General features: G+C 44.5%; 1 protein-coding gene across 1 annotated transcript in view; it reads right to left on the bottom strand.

Moving 5' to 3' along the window:
- Positions 1 to 20,184, bottom strand: part of DEAF1 (DEAF1 transcription factor) — a 366,149-nt gene that overhangs the window by 92,657 nt on the left and 253,308 nt on the right. The window contains 1 exon segment of the mRNA XM_029582224.1: positions 12,069 to 12,131. Coding sequence (XP_029438084.1) covers positions 12,069 to 12,131 — 63 coding nt within the window.

Genomic DNA, 20,184 nt, shown 5'->3' with positions numbered 1-20,184 from the left:
CGAAACCTTCCCTGACCCTCTTCCGCGCCGCCTCCCGGCTGGGACACTTGCTGTGGTCATCCATAGCATACCATCCTCTGTCCCAACCGGCCCAAGGGTCCACAACCGTAACAAGTGGTCCTGACAGTTGTTTACAGTGCGTTCTTAGACTTGTAAATACCGTCAAAAAAGCAAATGAGACCTTTGCGACCGTACAATTTAAATCTAGTTATATAGCCTGTAGCGTTCTTAGGAACGGTAATGAAATTAATTCGACTTTGACCCCTTGTATACAATGTGCAGACCGAGATGGGCTTGCTAGTCCTTTTATATATAGACCTTATAGTGGTAATGCAACTTTTATTAGTAATTTTACCAATTTATATGTAGGACACTATTGGTTATGTGACAAATTGGTGTATCTTTCTTTGCCTGAGGATTATTACTTCTGTGTTTTAGTGACTTTTAACTATTTCTCTAGGATAATACCTTTGCATACACCAGCTTACCGTCAACATCCTGTATGTAGGAGTATTCCATCAGCAATACCTGAAGGAGAGGCATATCTTTTTATTTATTTATTTATTTAACAGGTTTTTATACCGACCTTCATAGTAAATAACCATATCGGATCAGTTTACATTTAACAGAGGGTATAACTGAAGGAACAATTCAGGTAAACAAAAGATAACAATAGATAGGAATAAGTCAAAGTTACAATCAACGGGAATCGAGAACTTGGAAGCTTAACATAAGCTGGAAAGAAGATAAAGGCAGGTAATAATTATAAAATATACGATAGTGAGACAGGGTTAAAGCTTGAAGGTGCTTTAACCTGGAGGTGCCAGAGTCCATAGTTCATGAAGATAAATGCCAAAGGCCGGGTGAGAGTGGAGGGCCGTTAGTGATTGTCTGGTGGATCAGAGAAGGCTTGGTGGAAGAGCCACGTCTTGAGTCTTTTTCTGAAAGTTAAGAGGCAGGGTTCCAATCTGAGGTTTGAAGGGATGTTGTTCCAAATAGATGGGCCTGCTATTGAAAAAGCTCTGTCTTTGGTCGTAGAGAGGCGTGTGGCTTTAGTAGGAGGAAATTGTAGAGTGCCTTTGTGAACATCTCTTGTTGGTCTGATAGAGGAGTGGAGTTTGAATGGGATTTCCAGGTCGAGTTGAAGTTGATGATGGATGGTTTTGTGTATTAGGGTGATTGATTTGTATAGGATTCTAAAATTTACTGGTAACCAATGTAGGTTTCTGAGGATGGGTGAGATATGTTCACCGCGGCTGGTGCTGGTCAGCAGTCTCGCTGCCGCATTTTGTATCATCTGCAGTGGTTTGGTAGTAGATTTGGGGAGGCCTAGGAAGAGGGCACTGCAGTAGTCTATTTTGGCGAACAGTAGCGCTTGGAGGACTGTCCTGAAATCATGGAAAAATAGTAGTGGTTTAAGTCGTTTTAGAACCTGTAGTCTGTAGAAGCAGTCTTTGGAGGTTGTGTTGACCATTTTCTTTAAGTTTAGTCGATTGTCTAGTATTGCCCCAAGGTCTCTAACATGCTTACATGTAATGTGGGAATTGTGTGGTGATGGTGGCGGAAAATTGTTTTCATTTGAGGAGATGAGGAGTAGCTCCGTCTTTGAGGCATTGAGAACCAGGTTTAAGCTGTTAAGTAGATTGGTGATGGAAAGAAGGCAGTTATTCCAATAAGTGAGAGCTTTTGAGATAGATTCTGTTATAGGGATTAGAATCTGCACGTCGTCTGCATACAGATAATGAATTAGGTTGAGATCAGTTAACAGTTGGCAGAGGGGGAGGAGGTAAATGTTAAAGAGGGTAGGAGATAAGGAGGATCCTTGTGGTACACCCAGGGTTGAATTTGTTAGGGGAGACTCTTTATTATTGATTTTGACTTTGAAAGTTCTATTGCTGAGGAAGGACTTGAACCAGTTGTGGGCTGATCCAGAGATGCCGATATCTGCAAGGCGATCCAGAAGGATGGAGTGGTTGACGGTATCAAATGCCGCCGAGATGTCTAACAAGACTAATAGAAAGGAATGTCCTTTGTCTAACCCCATTATGATATGGTCTGTAAGTGAGATGAGGAGGGTTTCCGTGTTGCGTGATTTGCGGAAACCATATTGCGAAGAGTATAGGATATTGTGGTCCTCTAGATATTCAGAAAGCTGGGTGTTTACTAGTTTCTCCGTAAGTTTGGCAACGAATGGGAGATTAGAAATGGGTCTGAAATTCGCCAGAACATTGGGATCTAAATTGTGTTTCTTGAGGAGGGGCTTGAGTGAAGTGTTTTTTAGACTGTCTGGGTAATTTCCTTGAGTTAGCAGGCCGTTTATGATACTTGTCAGAGGTCCAGAGATCGTGTTCGGGATGAGAAGCAGGAGTTTCGATGGGATGTTATCCGCCGGATGGCTAGAAGGTTTCTGTTTTTTTAAGAGGGATTCAATCTCTTTGGTGGAAATAGGTTCGAAACTGTCGAACTTGGGTCTACTGAGGGCATTGGATTTCTCTCCTGACTTGAGAGGTGTAGTATTTGGAGGGAGGAGGGTGAGGGTATTTAGAATCTTCTGTTGAAAAAATGAAGCGAGCTCATTAGCCTTGGATAGAGCTTGTTCATCTGGAATAGATGGAGGGGTTGATTTCGTGATTTGTGTTACGTAAGCAAATAGGGCCTGAGCGTCGTACTGGAAGTGGTGTATTTTGTTGGCGTAGTATTCCTTTTTTTTTTTTTATAGAATAGAAGTCCTGTAGTGATGTAAGAATCCCTTGAATGTTGAGAGGGTAGATGTGTTGGGGGTTTTGCGCCATCTATTTTCTTTATGGCGTAATTCCTTTTTCATCTGTTTTAGTTCAGTGCTGAACCATGGTTGATTTCCCTTTTTTGTTGGATTGATTGTTTTGGAGACTAATGGGCACCATTATTCACATACCCTCTTACTAAAGCCCGATTAGACGGATTATCTTGGACAGCCTGGATTCCCACTTTTCAGCCTCCTGCAGTAGCTGCTGAGTTGGGAATGGCCATCTGAAGGTTGCAATCATTATTCCAAGTTATGACTTTTGAAATTAATAAGGCAATGATAGCTCTTCAGACACAAATTGATGAGCTTAATATTGTTACCAAATATAATAGGCAAGGACTAGATTATATTTTTGCCAAGGAAGGTGGGTTATGTACTATGCTTAATAGCACAGAATGTTGCACTGTAGTGGTTAATCGTTCAGACATTGTGAAGAATGCCATGGAAAAAATCCAAAACTTAGCAAGATTAAAAGTAGAAGATTTTCAGGATGGTTTAGATATTAATTGGTGGTCCACGGTTACTTCGTGGTTTGCAGGTTTAGGTTCTGGCCTAAAGGGCTTTGTAAGTTTCGCCATTGGATTAGGTGGACTTTTGTTGCTTGGCTGTTTGTGTACACCATGTATATGTTCATTTATTTCACAATATCAACATCGTTTAACTTCATCAGTGTCACTTGGTAAAGTGATGTATGCAAACACTGTGGAAGCAGATCACTTCAACCTATGCAGCTCTCTTTGGAAAATGATATTGAGATTTATGCAGACCCCTATTATGTCATGTAAGACTCGGTATAAACAGTAAGCTAGGCTGTGACAGGTAAGATCTCATGGGAATATTATTAGAATATTTTGCAGGGGACAACCTAAGAAAGCCAGATATGGGCCGAGACTTTTGTGAAGGATCTCTAGGCAGAATCCTTCAAGAAGGGAAGGTATATAACTGCTTATGCTGGAAAGCTAAAAGACACTGAACTGTTGGACTTTGCACGCTGTGTGTGATAAAGGATGACACAAGCTGAAACAAGGAAAGTTCCTCGTATATAGAAACCTGAGCTGAAAACTGGCAACCTGTGATTGGAGAGATGTTGAAATCAGCCAAGGCGTGGATAGTGAAAAACAAAGAGATTGTAAAAATAAATTACATATAAGTAACGGCTACGTGGAGGTAGAACTGAGTAGATTTTGGGACTTCCCCTGTTTGCTAGCGAAGCCCGCTACTCCCAAGAAACTCTGTACTTGCCTTTCTTGCTATAATAAAGAATTTGTTTCACAGATACTTTTGGCTCGGTATTGAATGAGCGCGTACCGAACAATATTCAAAACGTTGTTCCTTTCACCAAGTTTTGAGCCATGTATTGAATTTATGTATATTGCTTAGTCTTTCTTTCCCCTTTCCATGAACAGATAAGACTTCTGAAAAGGCAATAGTCTTTGCCATGTGACCAATCTGCTTTGCCAGAGACTGGAAGTCTCTCTGTACCACTTGGATGCTGTTTCTAGCAAGGTCATTGGTTCCCAGATGGATGATAATGTCAACTTCAAAGTCCTTGCCTTCTTCTTTGATTGCATTGACTATTTGAATAGCGTTTTTACCAGCCCAAGATCCCAGAAAGCTTTTGACTATAAGGTTCCCCTCGAAAAGAGTTTTCAAATTGGTGCCTCTGATAAGTCTCCTAGCACAATGAGCTTGGTCGATGTGATGTGGGTCCACTTCTGGTATTATCACAGAAGACCTCTTCCAACTAGGATTGCCTCAGAGGGAACAAGCAGATCCTTGTTGGGCTGACCGAGAAAACCCAGAGGTCTTGGCATTGTCATTTTTAGGAATCCTAGCCACCTGAAAGGGATCAGATTTTCTATGCAACCTACTTGACTTGATCAAAGACTGCTTTCTTGTTTGATATTCCTGGACTCTCTGAAGTGAACGTAGCCCCTGTTAGACTGAGAAGCTTCTATCCTCTAGCAGTTTCTGGTGCTTATCCAGCTTTTCTAGATCTTCAGCAAACAACAATATCCCCTTAAAAAGAAGCTGGCTAAACCAGACCTTAGAAATTGTATCAGCTGTGCAGTTGTGCAGCCACAGCAACCTCTGTGCTTACACAACAAACACCACTGACCACACAGTGACTCTTACCAGATCATATATTGTGCTTGCCACAAAGGCGGGCCCAGATTCCAAACGGATCACCTCCAGACTCTCTGCTGCAACCAGCGTAACAAGGCCCGCATTACGTATCCCTTACATATAGAGAACTAGACTGCCAAAACCAAAGCAGAAAACGCTTGTTTCAAGAAGGACTCAATCATCCTATCCTGTGTATTCTTAAGCATGGTGCCACCTTCCATCAGAATAGTGGTTTTATGGGACATGGTGGATATTAAGGCAGTTACTCAATGGATACTCAAGGGATCTGAAACAAAGCAACCCTGTTCTCCTCCAGAAGAGGATATAACTTGCACATAATTGGGGTACATTTTTTAAAAACAGCGTGAGTGCGTACTTTTGTTCGCGCACCAGGCGCAAACAAAAGTACGCCGGATTTCAATAGATACGCGCGTAGCTGCGTGTATCTTTTAAAATCTGGGGTCGGCGCGTGCAAGGGGGTGCACATTTGTATACCTTGCACGCGCCAAGCCCTGCACGCGCTGCCCGTTCCCTCCGAGGCCGCTCCGGAATCGGAGCAGCCTTGGAGGGAACTTTCCTTCCACCTCCCCCCACCTTCCCCTATCTAACCCACCTCCCAGCCCTACCTAAATCCCCCTCCTAACCTTTATCCAGGAAGTTACGCCTACCTCCGGGCAGTCGTAATTGCGCGCGCCGAATGTCTGCTGGTGTGGCAGGCCCCGACACAGGCCGCTGTGTCGGGGCACTCGGCCACGCCCCCGGACTGCCGCCATGCCCCCAAGCCGACACCATGCCCCCCTGGCCGCACCCCCGAACCGCCCCTTTTTGCAAGCCCCGGAACATACACGCGTCCCAGGGCTTGCGCGCGCCACCGAGCCTATGCAAAATAGGTTCGGCGCGCGCAGGGGCAGATTTCCTCAGGTTACGCGTGTGAAAATCTGCCCAATTCTTTCTTTCTTTGATACCTCCTTCAGAAGATCCCCGCTCTCCCAGCATCATGCATTTCATTATTCTGTGAAGGGGAAAGGGCCTAGACAGCTTCCTGACTTCCTTAAGGATAAAGTCCTCCTCATTAGTCTACTCAGCCTGACATGTGGAGGGAGGAGGCAACCTAAATGAGTGAAGTGAGTTCCTCTAGCCAAAACAATCTAATTACAGAAGCACCTTCACCTTCCAAAGACAATTCTCTCTCCCCCAAAGACTCCAGGGGGCTGTCAACATTTGTCCCCTCCTCCAGATCCCCCATTGACACCTGGAGAGGAAAAGTCCAGAACCATGTCCAAAACTTCCTTAGCTAACATAGGATACTGGTGGACAATGTTTCCATATATGAGCGAGCTGGGCAGTGAAACCAAGGGCAAAACACTTACATGCTTCCCCCACCAGGTTTCAGCATAGTGTAGAAAACCTGGTGCATAGCCTCCAGTACTTCAGGAAAAAATAATTCATGGACCTAAGGCTGAAGGGTTGGCCTTAAGAGCCTCCCTTCCCTTGGAAGACTACACCAGGGGACCCAACTTTGCATGTAAAGCCTTAGTTTCTCCCTGGAGTTGAATCATTTGGCAGCTCCAGAAAGATGGTCACTCTTGCCAGACGGCACTCTGCCACACCCACAGATATTGCTCACTCCTCATTCTTTCTCATGCACAGAAATTCCCACGTATTGGACTGAGTCTTCGCCAGCCACATCCATAGTCCCTTTGCGTGTGGGGCAAAAATGAACTTGCTTTACTGGAGGCATGCCTGTCCCCATAGCTCATGCAGCGATGTCTGTCATCGCCCATGCTTCTCCCATCTTCAAACAATACTCTGAAACATTCAGCCTTTCATATCCGTCTTGCCCTTCATGGCCCCAAGACAGCAGCTGCTCAGATCTCGCCAGAGTAATTCCCTGCAGAGCCGCAGCAGCTGCCCTAGCATCTTAGCCCCAGCAGCTGCAAGTCACTGGTGATTAAATAACTTTTTTTTACAGCTTTACTCTGCGGCTTCCACAGGCAGTACTTGCAAGAGAGATCCTGAAGTCGAAGGCAAAACCACTGAGAAGTGGGGAGAGGGAAAAGGGGGAAGAGGCAGAAAGAAAAGAACTAAAAAGACAAAGCCCTCCAAATACTTCTAGGCTACCACTAGGGTCGAAGACACCTGGGAGCTTGCCGAAGACTCACGCCACTAGAGACCATCCCTAAGAGTCCAGTGCTGAGCCAACCTCACTGGAAGGACACCAGAAAAAACTGCTGCCTCAAGAGCTGAAAACGTGTGGGAAACAGTCCACAGTGTTGTGCCCTCGGAGCAGATCCAAAATACTTGCTGTACCAGAAACCAATACCACCAATCTTGGGAGACTAGCAATCCTATTGCACCAGTCCAGTATGTGCCACTATCTGCTGGAGAAAGACAATACTGTCAAGCTTCTGTGCTTTATTTGTACTAATATTAGAGATGATGTCACTGGAAAAGTTGTGTCCTCTGAATTTATCTACTGACAGGGTGGGATATATCCACTCATCCAGACTGGTCTAGCAGAATGAGTTTACCTTCCTAAAAATGTCTGATTAATGCCCTATATGTGGCTAAAAGTGTATATGTAAATGTACAAAACTGAAAATCCAATACAAATTTTTTTGAACCACCCATAAACACCTTAGATTACATGTGTAACATAGAAACATAGAAATGACGGCAGAAGAAGACCAAACGGCCCATCCAGTCTGCCCAGCAAGCTACGCACTTAATCCATTTTTTTTCCCCTTTTTTTCTCTCCCACCTGTTACTATTGGCTTCCAGTACCTTCCAGCCCTAATTCCTCTCCACCCCACCACTAATTTAGAGAGCAGCGCCGTATCTGCATCCAAGTGAACGTCCAGCTCAATTAGGGGTAGCAACCGCTGTAACAAGCAGGCCACACCCTTACCCCATACTCTTACCCACCCCTGTTTTTATTTTTTTGTTTGTTTTTTTGTTTTAATTTTAATTTTAATTTTTTTTTGGAGATAGCAGCCCTCCATCCTTCCGCTCCGTGAAGGTGGAACACCAACTACTGGCCACTGGCATCCCGCTCCGTGAATGCCTCTGTGGCTACTGCCGCTCCGTGCAGTGTTTGAATGCCTCTGTGGCTACTGCCGCTCCGTGCAGTGTTTTGCTGCCTCCTCTTTATTTGCGCCCTCTAGACTTGATGGATCCACAGTGTTTATCCCACGCCCTTTTGAAGTCGTTCACAGTTTTAGACTTCACCACTTACTCCGGAAGGGCATTCCAGGCATCCACCACCCTTTCCGTGAAGAAATACTTCCTGACATTGGTTCTTAGTCTTCCTCCCTGGAGCCTCAGCTCGTGACCTCTGGTTCTGCTGATTTTTTTCTGACAGAAAAGGTTTGTCGTTGTCTTTGGATCGTTAAAGTTTTTCAAGTATCTGAAAGTCTGAATCATATCACCCCTGCTCCTCCTTTCCTCCTGGGAGTACATATTTAGATTGTTCAATCTCTCCTCGTACGTCATCTGATGAAGACCCTCCACCTTCCTGGTCGCCCTTCTCTGGACCGCTTCCATCTTGTCCTTGTCTCTTTGTAGATATGGTCTCCAGAACTGAACATAGTACTCCAGGTGAGGCCTCACCAAGGACCTGTACAAGGGGATAATCACTTCCCTTTTCTTACTCGATATTCCTCTCTCTATGCAGCCCAGCATTCGTCTGGCTTTTGCTATCGCCTTGTCGCATTGTTTCGCAGACTTCATATCATTAGACACTATCACCCCAAGGTCTCTCTCCTGCTCCGTGCACATCAGCCCTTCTCCCCCCATCGAATACAGTTCATTTGGATTTCCCCTCCCCATATGCATGACTCTGCACTTCTTGGCATTGAATCTCAGCTGCCATATCTTCGACCACTCTTCCAGCTTTCTTAAATCCCGTCTCATTCTCTCCACTCCTTCCGGCGTGTCCACTCTATTGCAGATCTTAGTGTCATCCGCAAAAAGACAAACCTTACCTTCTATCCCGTCCACAATGTCGCTCACAAATATATTGAACAGGACCGGTCCCAACACCGATCCTTGTGGTACACCACTTAAAACCTCCCTCTCTTCAGAGAGAGCTCCATTTACCATCACACATTGTCTACTGTCCGTCAACCAGTTTGCAATCCAGGTCACCACCTCGGCACTCACTCCTAAGCTTCTCATTTTATTCATCAGTCTCCTGTGCGGGACCGTATCAAAAGCTTTGCTGAAATCCAAGTAGATGACATCGAGCGCTCTTCCTTGATCCAATTTCTTGGTTACCCAGTCAAAAAAGTCAATCAGATTTGTCTGACAGGATCTTCCCCTGGTGAATCCATGCTGCCTCTGGTCCAGCAATTCTCCCGATAGATAGATAGTTCACTATTCTCTCTTTCAACAGTGACTCCATTACTTTTCCCACCACCGAAGTGAGGCTAACCGGTCTGTACTTACCAGCCTCCTCTCTGTTCCCACTCTTGTGAAGCGGAACCACCAAAGCTCTTCTCCAATCACTCGGCACCACTCCCGTTTCTAGGGATCTATTGAACAGATCACAGAGCGGACCCGCCAGCACATCTCTGAGCTTCCTCAGTATCCTGGGATGAACCTCATCAGGTCCCATGGCTTTGTCTACTTTCAGTTTCCCCAGCTCTTCCCATACATTTTCTACTGTAAATGGAGTTACATCTACTCCACTCCCCTCCAGTATCTTGTTAACCAGGGACGGTCCTTCTCCAGGGTCCTCCTTAGTGAACACAGAACAGAAGTATTCGTTTAATATTTTTGCCATTTCTTCGTCTCTCTCCACACATTGATCTTTTCCATCTTTCAATTTCACTATACTACTTTGAACTTTTCTCTTTTCACTGATGTATCTGAAAAATGTTTTGTCACCTCTCTTTACTTCCTTGGCAATCCTCTCTTCTGCTTGACTTTTTGCTCTCTTGATTAATTTCTTCGTCTCCCTCAGTTCTACCAGATATTCTTCTTTGTGCTCCTCTCTTTGGGATCTTTGTATTTCTTGAATGCTGTTCTTTTAGCCTTTATTTTGTCAGCCACCTCCTTTGAGAACCAGATAGGTTTCTTTTTTCTTTTGCTTTTCTTTACTTTTCTAACATATAGATTAGTTGACTTGGCAATTGCTCCTTTTAGATTGGTCCACTGTTGATCCACATCTCTCACATTCTCCCAGCCTTTTAGTTCTTCCTCTAGGTACTTCCCCATTTCATCAAAGTTTGTGTTTTTGAACTGCAGAACTCGGGTTTTTGTGCTTCTTTTCCGTATCTTTTTTGTGATATTAAACCATACCGTTTGATGATCACTGGTGCTGAGGTGGGCGCCCACCTGTACATTAGAGACCTTATCTCCATTAGTGAGCACTAAGTCAAGTATAGCTCCTTCTCTCGTGGGTTCCATAACCATTTGTTTGAACAAAGCTACTTGCAGGGCATCCACTATTTCTCTACTATTATTAGATTCTGCAGATGGGATTCTCCAGTCTACATCCGGCATATTAAAGTCTCCAACGATCACCACTTCTCCCTTCTTTCCTATCTTGTGGATGTCATTAACCAGATCTCTGTCCAGCTCATCTTTTTGGTTTGGAGGCCTGTAAACCACTCCAATAAAAATGGATGTCCCATCTTTTTTTAGGTTGGCCCATAGTGCTTCTTCATTGCCCCATCTTCCTTGCAGCTCCGATGCTTGGATATTGTTTCTGTGTATCCCAATGTTAATCTCACCCTCCTGTGTTAATTTTGTTATATTAAGTTTCATACATTTGAATGCATGCCTTCCTCGGCCTTGCTTCATTTCTGTAGTGTAATCATAAACTTACCTCCCTCCCAATCCCTTTATTTATATATCTTCTTTGTCTGAAAATAAAGGGATTGGGAGGGAGGTAAGTTTATGATTACACTACAGAAATGAAGCAAGGCCGAGGAAGGCATGCATTCAAATGTATGAAACTTACCTTTTTCCATTCTATATCATTTTTTAATTAAAATAAACAAAAATTAATATAACAAAATTAACACAGGAGGGTGAGATTAACATTGGGATACACATATATATTGTTTGGTCTCACTTTAGCGGAGATTGGGAATTAATTATTGGATATTGTTTCTGACATAAAGAGCCACTCCTCCCCCTTTCCTGTCCTCTCTGTCTTTCCTTAACAAGTTATAGCCTGGTATTGCCGTATCCCAGTCATGAGATTCCGTAAACCACGTTTCCGTGACAGCAACAACATCCAAGTCTGCCTCCACCATTAGGGCTTGCAGCTCTGGGATTTTATTGCCCAAACTATGAGCATTTGTGCTCATAGCTTTCCAGCTTTCTTCATTCAGGTTACTGCTGTTTCTGGACTCCTTTTGTGACCTCTTTAGTTGAGTTTTGTTATCCACTTTTCCCTTTGCCTTTGTGCAAGGGAAAGGATTAGTGCCTCTGATGGCAGAGTCATCCATCACAGTGAGCCTTTTCCTTTGGTTTCTGATCTGGAATTTCTGTATGCATTGGGGTTTTTCTCTCTTTTCAGATAACATTTCAATCTTTTCCTCAAGAACTTCTTCAGTATTTAATACAGAGAAGGCATTTTGTACTTGTTGCACTTGATACAGTGTGTGTCTCCGGATCACAGGTCTAATTCTACCTATTAGGCCTTTGAAAATTTACCCATAGTTTGATAATCTCTGGGATATTCTAGCAATGGGAAAGTTGAAATATTTATTGGAATGATCTAATTTAATAAATTAATTCCTGAAATATCAAAATCAATCTGATGTTATTTTTATTTATTAAATGCTATCTTTAAATATTTTTTCTGATAATCAATCATTATTTTCCTCTTACTCTACTCTAATCATATTTAATTTATTTTCATTGCTTGAATAAAGAAAAATAGTGGATTAGTGACTACATACAGTATATGACACTGACATTATATGCAATTCATAAATGAAAAATAATATACTTGATTTACATGTATATATAGCATCCACTTATTAAACTGAAATAGTTATGTAATTTTTGTATTCATCTTATTCAATAAAAATTACAAGTTAAAAAGCTACACTGTACAAAGAATATTTTCCCTTTAGATAAAATAGAAACAAACAAAAAAGTATGAGATTTTAGAAAACCTCCTAGAATTGACTGTACTCACTTTGATTATGATTTCTGTTTTTCCATCCATGTCTTCCGTGTGTTGGAATAACTGGTTATGAAACTGTAAAAAGATATTACAATAATTATTTCAGACACTGCAATTAGAACAAATTGATGATGTATGCTCGATGCCAGTAGATAATAAGAAATTACTACATACCTTATAATTTCCATTTCTTTAGCAAAGACAGATAAATCCAGAACCAGTGGGTTATGCACCTCTACCAGCAGATGGAGATGGAGCAAACTGTTGTCACAGTATATATTCTCCTGTGGTGAATTCAGCCTGCCAGATTCTCTTCAAAAGCGACTGTGGACAGACTAGCAAAAAACCTTGATTAAAAATAGACAACCGATTCTGTATTCAAACAACAAAAAACAGTGAGCTCAGACAAGCATGTATTAACACTAGTCTAGGGACTGGATTAACATTTACTAGTAATCCCTGGAAACTCTTAGCCATGCAGGAGGACCATAGCCCAATCATTCGCCAGCCAAGGACAGGAATATGGTTTTATCTGTCTGTCCTAAAGAAAACAAAATTATCAGGTAAGTAGTAATTTATCATTTCTTAAGGGCAAGACAGATGAATCTAGAACCAGTGGGATGTACCCAAGCTACTCCTGAACAGGGCGGGAGGCTGCCCATGGTCCAGTTAAAACCGCACATGCAAAGGCTGCGACCTCCCAGGCCTGCACATCCAGATGATAATACCTGGAAAAGATGTGGAAGGTAGATCATGTTGCAGCTCGGAAAATGCCGACAGGAGACAACAATCTAACCTCCGCCCATGATACTGCCTGAACCCTAATGCATTGAGCCCTAACCTGAATGGGCAAAGGCTTTTCAGACGCCACATACATGGCCGTGACCACCTCTTTAATCCAGTGAGCTATTGTAGCCCAAGGGCAGGCAATATCTTTGAAAGCACCGGGAAAAGTGTACAGAAAAGCAGAAAAAACTGCTTTTCTGCACAACCTCTGACTTAATATCATAGCGATATTAAGTCGGAGGCACCAAAAAAAACAAACGTCTGCCCACCAGTTGGCGGGTTCGAAAACGGATGCTCAATTTTGCAGGCGTCCATTTTCTGAACCCGTGGCAGTCAGAGGATTCGAAAACAGACGCTGGTAAAATTAAGCATCTGTCTGACCCAACTCTTCCGCTAATAAGGAGGCGCTAGGGATGTGCGCGCATTGGGAAAGCAGGCTCTCAACATGGAGCACTGGCTCTCCTGCACCTTTATTAAATCGGCCTGAAAGCTGGTTTACCCTATTTTCCTCCACCATGAAGGACAAACAGGCGATCCGTCTTTTGGAAAGATTTAGAAACCTTCAGCTATCTCATGACATGTCTCTTGACATCCAAGAGACACAACAGGTGGTATTCCTCTGCATCTCTTTCCTTTTCCAAGGATGGTAAGGAAATGGACTGATTCAAGTAAAAATTTGAGACCACTTTATTCTAGAAGAAATGAACAGTATTGTAGCTGTATCACTCCTGGAGTTACCCAAAGGAATGGCTCCCAACAAGACAAAGCCTGCAGCTTGGAAATTCGACGTGCAGAACAAATCGCCACCAGAAACACCGTTTGCAAGGTCAGTAACCGCAAGGAAAGGCTACGCAGTGGTTGAAACGTAGGGCCCGCCAAGAAATCCAACACCAGGTTAAGACTCCACAAAGGAACCGGTAACCGCAAGGGAGGATGAAAATATTTCACTCCTCTCAGGAAACAGGCCACATCAGGTTGAGACAATAAGGATCCATCTGGCTCCTGAAATAAGCAAGAGTCGCTACCTGTACCTTCAAGGAATTAAGGGCCAACCCTTTGTTCAACCCATTCTGTAAAAATTCCAAAATGAGCGAAATCTCAACTGAACGAGGAAGCACTCCTTGATCTTCACACCAAGCCTCAAACACTCAGCAAATCCACATATAGGCTAAGGAAGTGGAGAGCTTTCATGCTCGTAGTAAGGTGGCAATCACCGCAGAAGAATATCTATGCTTCAACAAACGAGCCCTCTCAAGGGCCATACCATAAGACAAAACCGAGTCGGATCTTCGTGAAAGACAGGCCCCTGCTGAAACAGGGTCCTGAACGGCGGAAAATGAAGGGGGGTTTCCACCAGGAGTTTTCGCAGATTTTCATACCATGGTATTCTGGGCCAGTCCGGTGCTACCAGAAGCACCATCCCACTGTGGCCTTTGATCCTTTGAATTATTCTTCCCAATAAGGGCCATGGGGGAAAGGCATGTAGTAGGCTGCCTTCCAGCCAGATCTGCATGAAAGCATTGATTCCTAAGGTCTTCAGATCTCTCCTGCGACTGAAGAATCAAGGAACCTTCGCATTGCAAGAAGTTGCTAGCAGGTCTATAAATGGAAGACCCCAGCGATCCACTATCAGCTGGAATGCCTTGTCCAACAATACCCATTCTGCTGGGTTCAAACTCTCCCTGCTGAGAAAGTCTGCTCTTACATTGTCTTTTCCTGCAATGTATGAGGCTGAGATCTCCTGAAGATGCACTTCCGTCCATTCCATAAGTTGGTCTAACTCTTGAGATATTGGTGGCTCTCGGTTCCTCCCTGCCGATTGATGTAAGCCACTCTTCTTGCATTGTCTGATTTATTTGGACTGTTCGACCCTGCAGTCTGCTGCTGAACTTTAAGCATGCCAACCGGACAGCTTGGGCTTCCAGCTGATTGATGCTCCAAAGAGACTCCTCTGTATTCCAGTGCCCTTGTGCCATTAGATCCTGACAGTAAGCTCCCCAGTCTTGGAGGCTCGCATCTATCGTGGGTACCAACCAGTCCAGCGATGTCAGGGAGACTCCCTTTCTCAGATAATCCGCTTGCAACCACCACTGAAACTGAGAGCAGTGGAGCCGAATCGAATAGTCCAGAGACTGCGGGTTCCATCAAGAAAGCAGGAACGCTGAAGTGGATACATATGCACCCTCACCCATGCTACTTTTTCCAGGGATGCCACTATAAACCCAAGCACCTGTAGATAGGACCACGCTGTCGGGCATATAGTGCTCACCAAGAGATGCATCTGCGCCATTAACTTTTGAATACAAGCTTCTGGAAGAAAAATGCCCTGCTTCATGTCAAAACGTACAACTAGATACTCCAATGACTGAGATAGCTGAAATCTCCTTTTGGCTAGGTTTATCACCCAACCAAGTTCCTTCAACAAGGAATTCACCTTGCGGGTCATCCAACCTCTCTCTTCTAGAGACTTGGCCCTGAACCTCCTGAACCTGAAGGGCCAAGTCTCTTCTAGAGACTTGGTCCTGAACCTCCTATGCAAATCCATTCCGAACCCTTATACATAGTTATTTTGTGTTGTTTTTATCTGGTTACACAAATATAATCCCAAAGTTCATTGGCTCTTATATGTTTCAGAGTAGCCTGATTCCTATGTACTTTCAACCTACTTTCTTACAGTTCCTATCTGTCCATCCACTCCTCCCTGTTTTATGTAATTTCCATTCTTTATGCTTTGTTGTTCGATGTAAACCGATATGATGTCCCCACTAATATCGGTATAGAAAAATTATAAATAAATAAATAAATAAAACAAATCAACCAGTTGTCTAAATATGGGTGTACAAGGACCCCATCCTTTTTCAGTTCTGCCTTCACTACCACCATAACCTTGGAAAAGGTTCTGGTAGCTGTGGCAAGACCAAAAGGCAGCACCCAAAACTGATAATGGCACCCCAGCACTGCAAAATGCAGAAAACGTTGGTGCTCCAATCGGATAGGAATATGGAGGTACACCATGGATAGATCCAAGGACGACAGAAATTCCCCCGACTGTACGGCCATTATCCCTTTGCACAATGTCTCCATGCAAAAGTGAGTCCCCCTTTGAGATCTGGGATGGGATGAAAGGAATCCTCCTTCTTGGGCACAACGAAATAAATGGAATATCGACCCGTATTTTCTTGAGACATGGGCACTGGAACCACAGCCCTCAGACTGAGGAGCCTTGAAAGTGTACTCTCGACTGACTTCTTCTTCAGAGAGTGGGAGGGATACACTATGAACACGCCCCAAGGAATACTGTGAAACTCAGCACCTATCCTTCTCATATTACCTCCAGGACCCAATGATCCGATGTAATCTCGACCCACTTCTGATAAAAGATAGAGAAGCACCCCCTATCTCCTGTTCCCAGGGGTGGGTCGGCAAAGCTTCATTGGGAGGCTCGGGAGGTTCCACTACCCAAGCCCTCTTCCCGCTTGGGGTGTCTGGGATGAAAGGACTGACACCTGCCAAAAGGCCAAGTCCTCTGAAAGGTTGCTCCTCTGTAGGAAAACAAAATACCTGGAACCCCTGAGATGACCCCTCATAGCAAAGGGACATGGTGACTGCTTCTTATCCTCAGGCAATCGAGGAACTGGAGATTCGCTCCACTTATTGGCTAGCTTCTCCAACTCACTCCCAAACAAGAACGATCCTTTAAAAGGCAATTTCGTTAAGATTAGCTTTGAGAGATCACATCGGCTGCCCAATTTCTCAGCCTTAACTGATACCTGTCTGCTATTACCGAAGCCACTCCTCTGGCCGAGTTGCGGACCAAATCATAGCACGCATCTGCTAAAAAGGCAGCGGCGATTTCCAAAACTTCCCTGGAATTCACTCCAGAGTCATCAACCTCCTGAGAGAGAAGCAAGCAAGAGCGAGTCACTAAAGAACAACAGGAAGCTATTTGCAATGCCACTGCTTCAAATGGTTGCTTAAGGATGGCCTCAATTCTTCAATCATGCACATCTTTCAAGGCCGCTCCTCCCTCCACAGGGTTGGTCGTAATTTAGAGATGGCACAAACAGATGCATCCACTTTTGAGGGCAGCCGACTGCGCAGAAAAAAGTATGCAAAAACGCTGCCGCAGCCTACCAGGCTGCCCAGTTCCCCTAACCCCCATGGGAGTGGGAACGCGCGTCAGGATGGTGCACCAAGCACGGAGACTGGAGGAAGTCTTAAACCAACCCCTCCACTCTGTCTCTGACTGTTTCTTCTTTTCTTTTTTTTTTCTATAACACTGCCTCTCTCAGCCCTTCCCAGCTGAGTTCAGAGACAGTCTCCGGCTGCAGGGGGAGAGGGCATATGCTGTCATCGCCGCGCTCAGCTTCCTGCACCCGCTTCCTTTTAGCTGTACAGCTAAGTCCATGCCAGCTAAAAAACCAGCGTCTGGACCAAGGCACATCTGACGGACCATGGAAATCACCTCAGGAATTCTCCACTGGGGGAGGGACCATTTGGTATCATCGTAGGGCAATTAATTTTCCTTTGCAAATTCTCCTTCTAAAAGCTGAAGCAATCCATAGTAGGGATGTCCACCATCTGCTGGAGACAGAGTATACTGGCAGGCTGATGTCACTGCAGGAGTATATATACTGTGACTTCAGTTTGCTCCATCTCCATCTGCTTCACCACAAACAGTTGTTGAAGAGAAGCAGGCAGGGGAGTCATGCCTCAGTGAGGGTATAAACACCACTCCTAAGGTTTGATACCACTGACCTCCTTTGCCTGCTTCGTCTCCAAACAGTTGTTGCAGCGAAGTGGGCAGGGAAGGTCAGTAGAATCAGGCCTCAAGGGTGCTGTTTGCCAAACAACACTGAGGCATAACTCCACTGAGATCCTCTGCCTCCTTTTAACAAACACTACCACAAAGGCATGACTCTGCTGCCTCCTTTTAACAAATGCTACCTCAGAGGCATGACTCTGCTGAGTTCCTTGCCTCCTTTTAACAAACTCTGCCTCTGAGACATGACTCAGCTGAAATCCTGTCTCCTTCCCCTACATACCACCACTGAGGCATGACTCCAATGACTTCACTTGCCTGCTTCATTCCAAACAGTTGCTGAAGAGATGCAGGCAGGGGAAGTCAGTGGAATCGGGGCTCAGGGGTAGTGCTTACACCCCCACTGAGATATGACTCCCCTGTCTTCCCTTGCCTGCTTCTCCTCAACAACTGTTTGTTTTGAAGCAGTCAGGGAAAGTCAGTGTAGTCATGCCTCAGTGGGGGCATTTGGCAAACATCACCCCTGAGGCCTGATTCCACTGACCTCCTGTGTCTGCTTTCCTGCTTATCCTCAACAACTTTTTGTGGTGAAGCAGACAGGGGAAGTCAATGGAATCAGGTCTCTGGGGTGGTGTTTGCCAAATACCACCACTGAGGCATGACTCCACTGACTTCCCCTGACTGCTTCAAAGCAGTTATTAAGGATAAGCAGGCAAGGGAAGACAGGGGAGTCATACCTCAGTGGGAGGTAAACATCACTCCTGAGGCCGGATTATTCTTACCTATCCCTACCTACTTCGTCTCCAAACATCTGGTGAGGCGAAGCTGGCAGAGGAGGTCAGCGGAATAAGGCCTCAGCAGTGGTGTTTGTTAAATACCATCACTGACTTCCCCTGTCTGCTTCACCCAAAATAGTTGCTGAGGAGAAGCAGGCAAGGGAAGACAGGGAAGTGCAAACTCAGTGGGGGTGTAAACACCACCTCTGAGGCCTGATTTACGCTGACCTCCCCTGCATGCTTCTTTTCCAAACTGTTGTTGTGGCGAAGCAGGCAGGGGAGGTAAGTGGAATAAGGCCTCAGGAGTGGTATTTGCCAAATACAACAGGAACTCTAAGGTAGGCTAAAGAGAAAGGTTTGGTTCTTGTAGAAAGGTATAAATGCAATCAGGCAAAAATATTAAAGCCAGCTTACAATGATACAGAAGCACCGGTCAGAAAACGGGAAAACGTTTCTTGCCGAACTTGTTCAGGGGTTAAATAAATCTAAAGCAGAGGAAGATTTGGATTTGCAGACCAAAAGGGTATTTCATGCTCAGACTACTATGTTCCTTGTCTCTCTTTGAGTATTCTACTTCTCGTAGGCTCCCTCCCGACACAGTCTTTTCGAAATATGGCCCATGATGGGGAACTGTGGAATTATTTATATGAATATTTTTTGACTGGATGCTGACAACTTGAATGTTCTGCTTGCTTAAGATATAAATTTAAACTTTGAACTGTTTAGCTAGGATTCAGTGCCAAGAAGTGCAGAGTCATGCATTTAGGGTACAGCATTCCAAAGGAGTTGTATGTGATGGGGAAGCGATGTACATGGGCTGGGAAAGAGACTTTGGGGTGATAGTATCTGATAATCTGAAGGCGACGAAACAATGTAATAAGGCACTAGCTAAGGCCAGAGAGGTGCTGGGCTGCACAGAAAAAGGAATAATCAGCAGGAAAAAAGGAAGTGATAATGTCCCTGCACAGAGACCTCACCAAGAGTATTGTGTTCAGTACTGGAGACCGATTTCAAAAAGGGTAAGGAGAGAATCGGAGAATCCAGAAAAGGTCACAAGTATGGTGTGGGGTCTGCACAGAATGAGATGAGACTGAAGGACCTAAATATGTATACCCTGGAAAAGAGAATGATACAGACTTTCAAATACCTGAAAGTAATTAATGATGTACAAAAATCAAATCTTTTCTGATGGAAAGGAAGTTATAAAACTAGGGGTCATGAAATGAAACTCTAAGGGCCTGATTTTAAAAAGCATTTACATGCTTAAATTTGGGTTTACATATGTAAATGCACTTTAAGAGGGGCAGATTTTAAAACCTGCGCACGGGCGCAGATTTGTTCGCGAATCTAGGCCCGATTTTATAACATGCGTGCGGTTATAAAATCCAGGGTCGGCATGCGCAAGGGGGTGCACAATTGTGCAACTTGTGCGTACCGAGCCACGGAGCTCGGTACGCGCAAGTTCCCTCCCAGCAGGCATAACTTACTTGCGCCAGCCAACAGCCTGCCTGCGATCCCGGGCACAGTGGCAAATGGCCCCGCCCACACCCCGCCCCTTTTTTGCAAACCTATCATGCACGCTGCCGAGCCTATGCAAGATAGGTTTACATTCAGGTACTGTAGGCATTTCCCTATCCCCAGAGGGCTTACAATCTACTTGCCCAAGGTCACAAGGAGCAACAGTGGGACTTGAACCGTGGTCTCCTGGTTCATAGCCCACTGCTCTAATCACTAGGATATTCTTCCTCCCAATAAAGCTTTCCACTTACAAGTGTCTGCTCTCTGAGGTTAGCCTATCATTGTG

This window comes from Rhinatrema bivittatum, chromosome 17, assembly GCF_901001135.1.
Source record: "Rhinatrema bivittatum chromosome 17, aRhiBiv1.1, whole genome shotgun sequence".
Lineage (NCBI taxonomy): Eukaryota > Metazoa > Chordata > Amphibia > Gymnophiona > Rhinatrematidae > Rhinatrema > Rhinatrema bivittatum.
The sequence above is the reverse complement of the archived record's forward strand: the minus strand, read 5'-3'. Positions and strand labels throughout refer to the sequence as shown.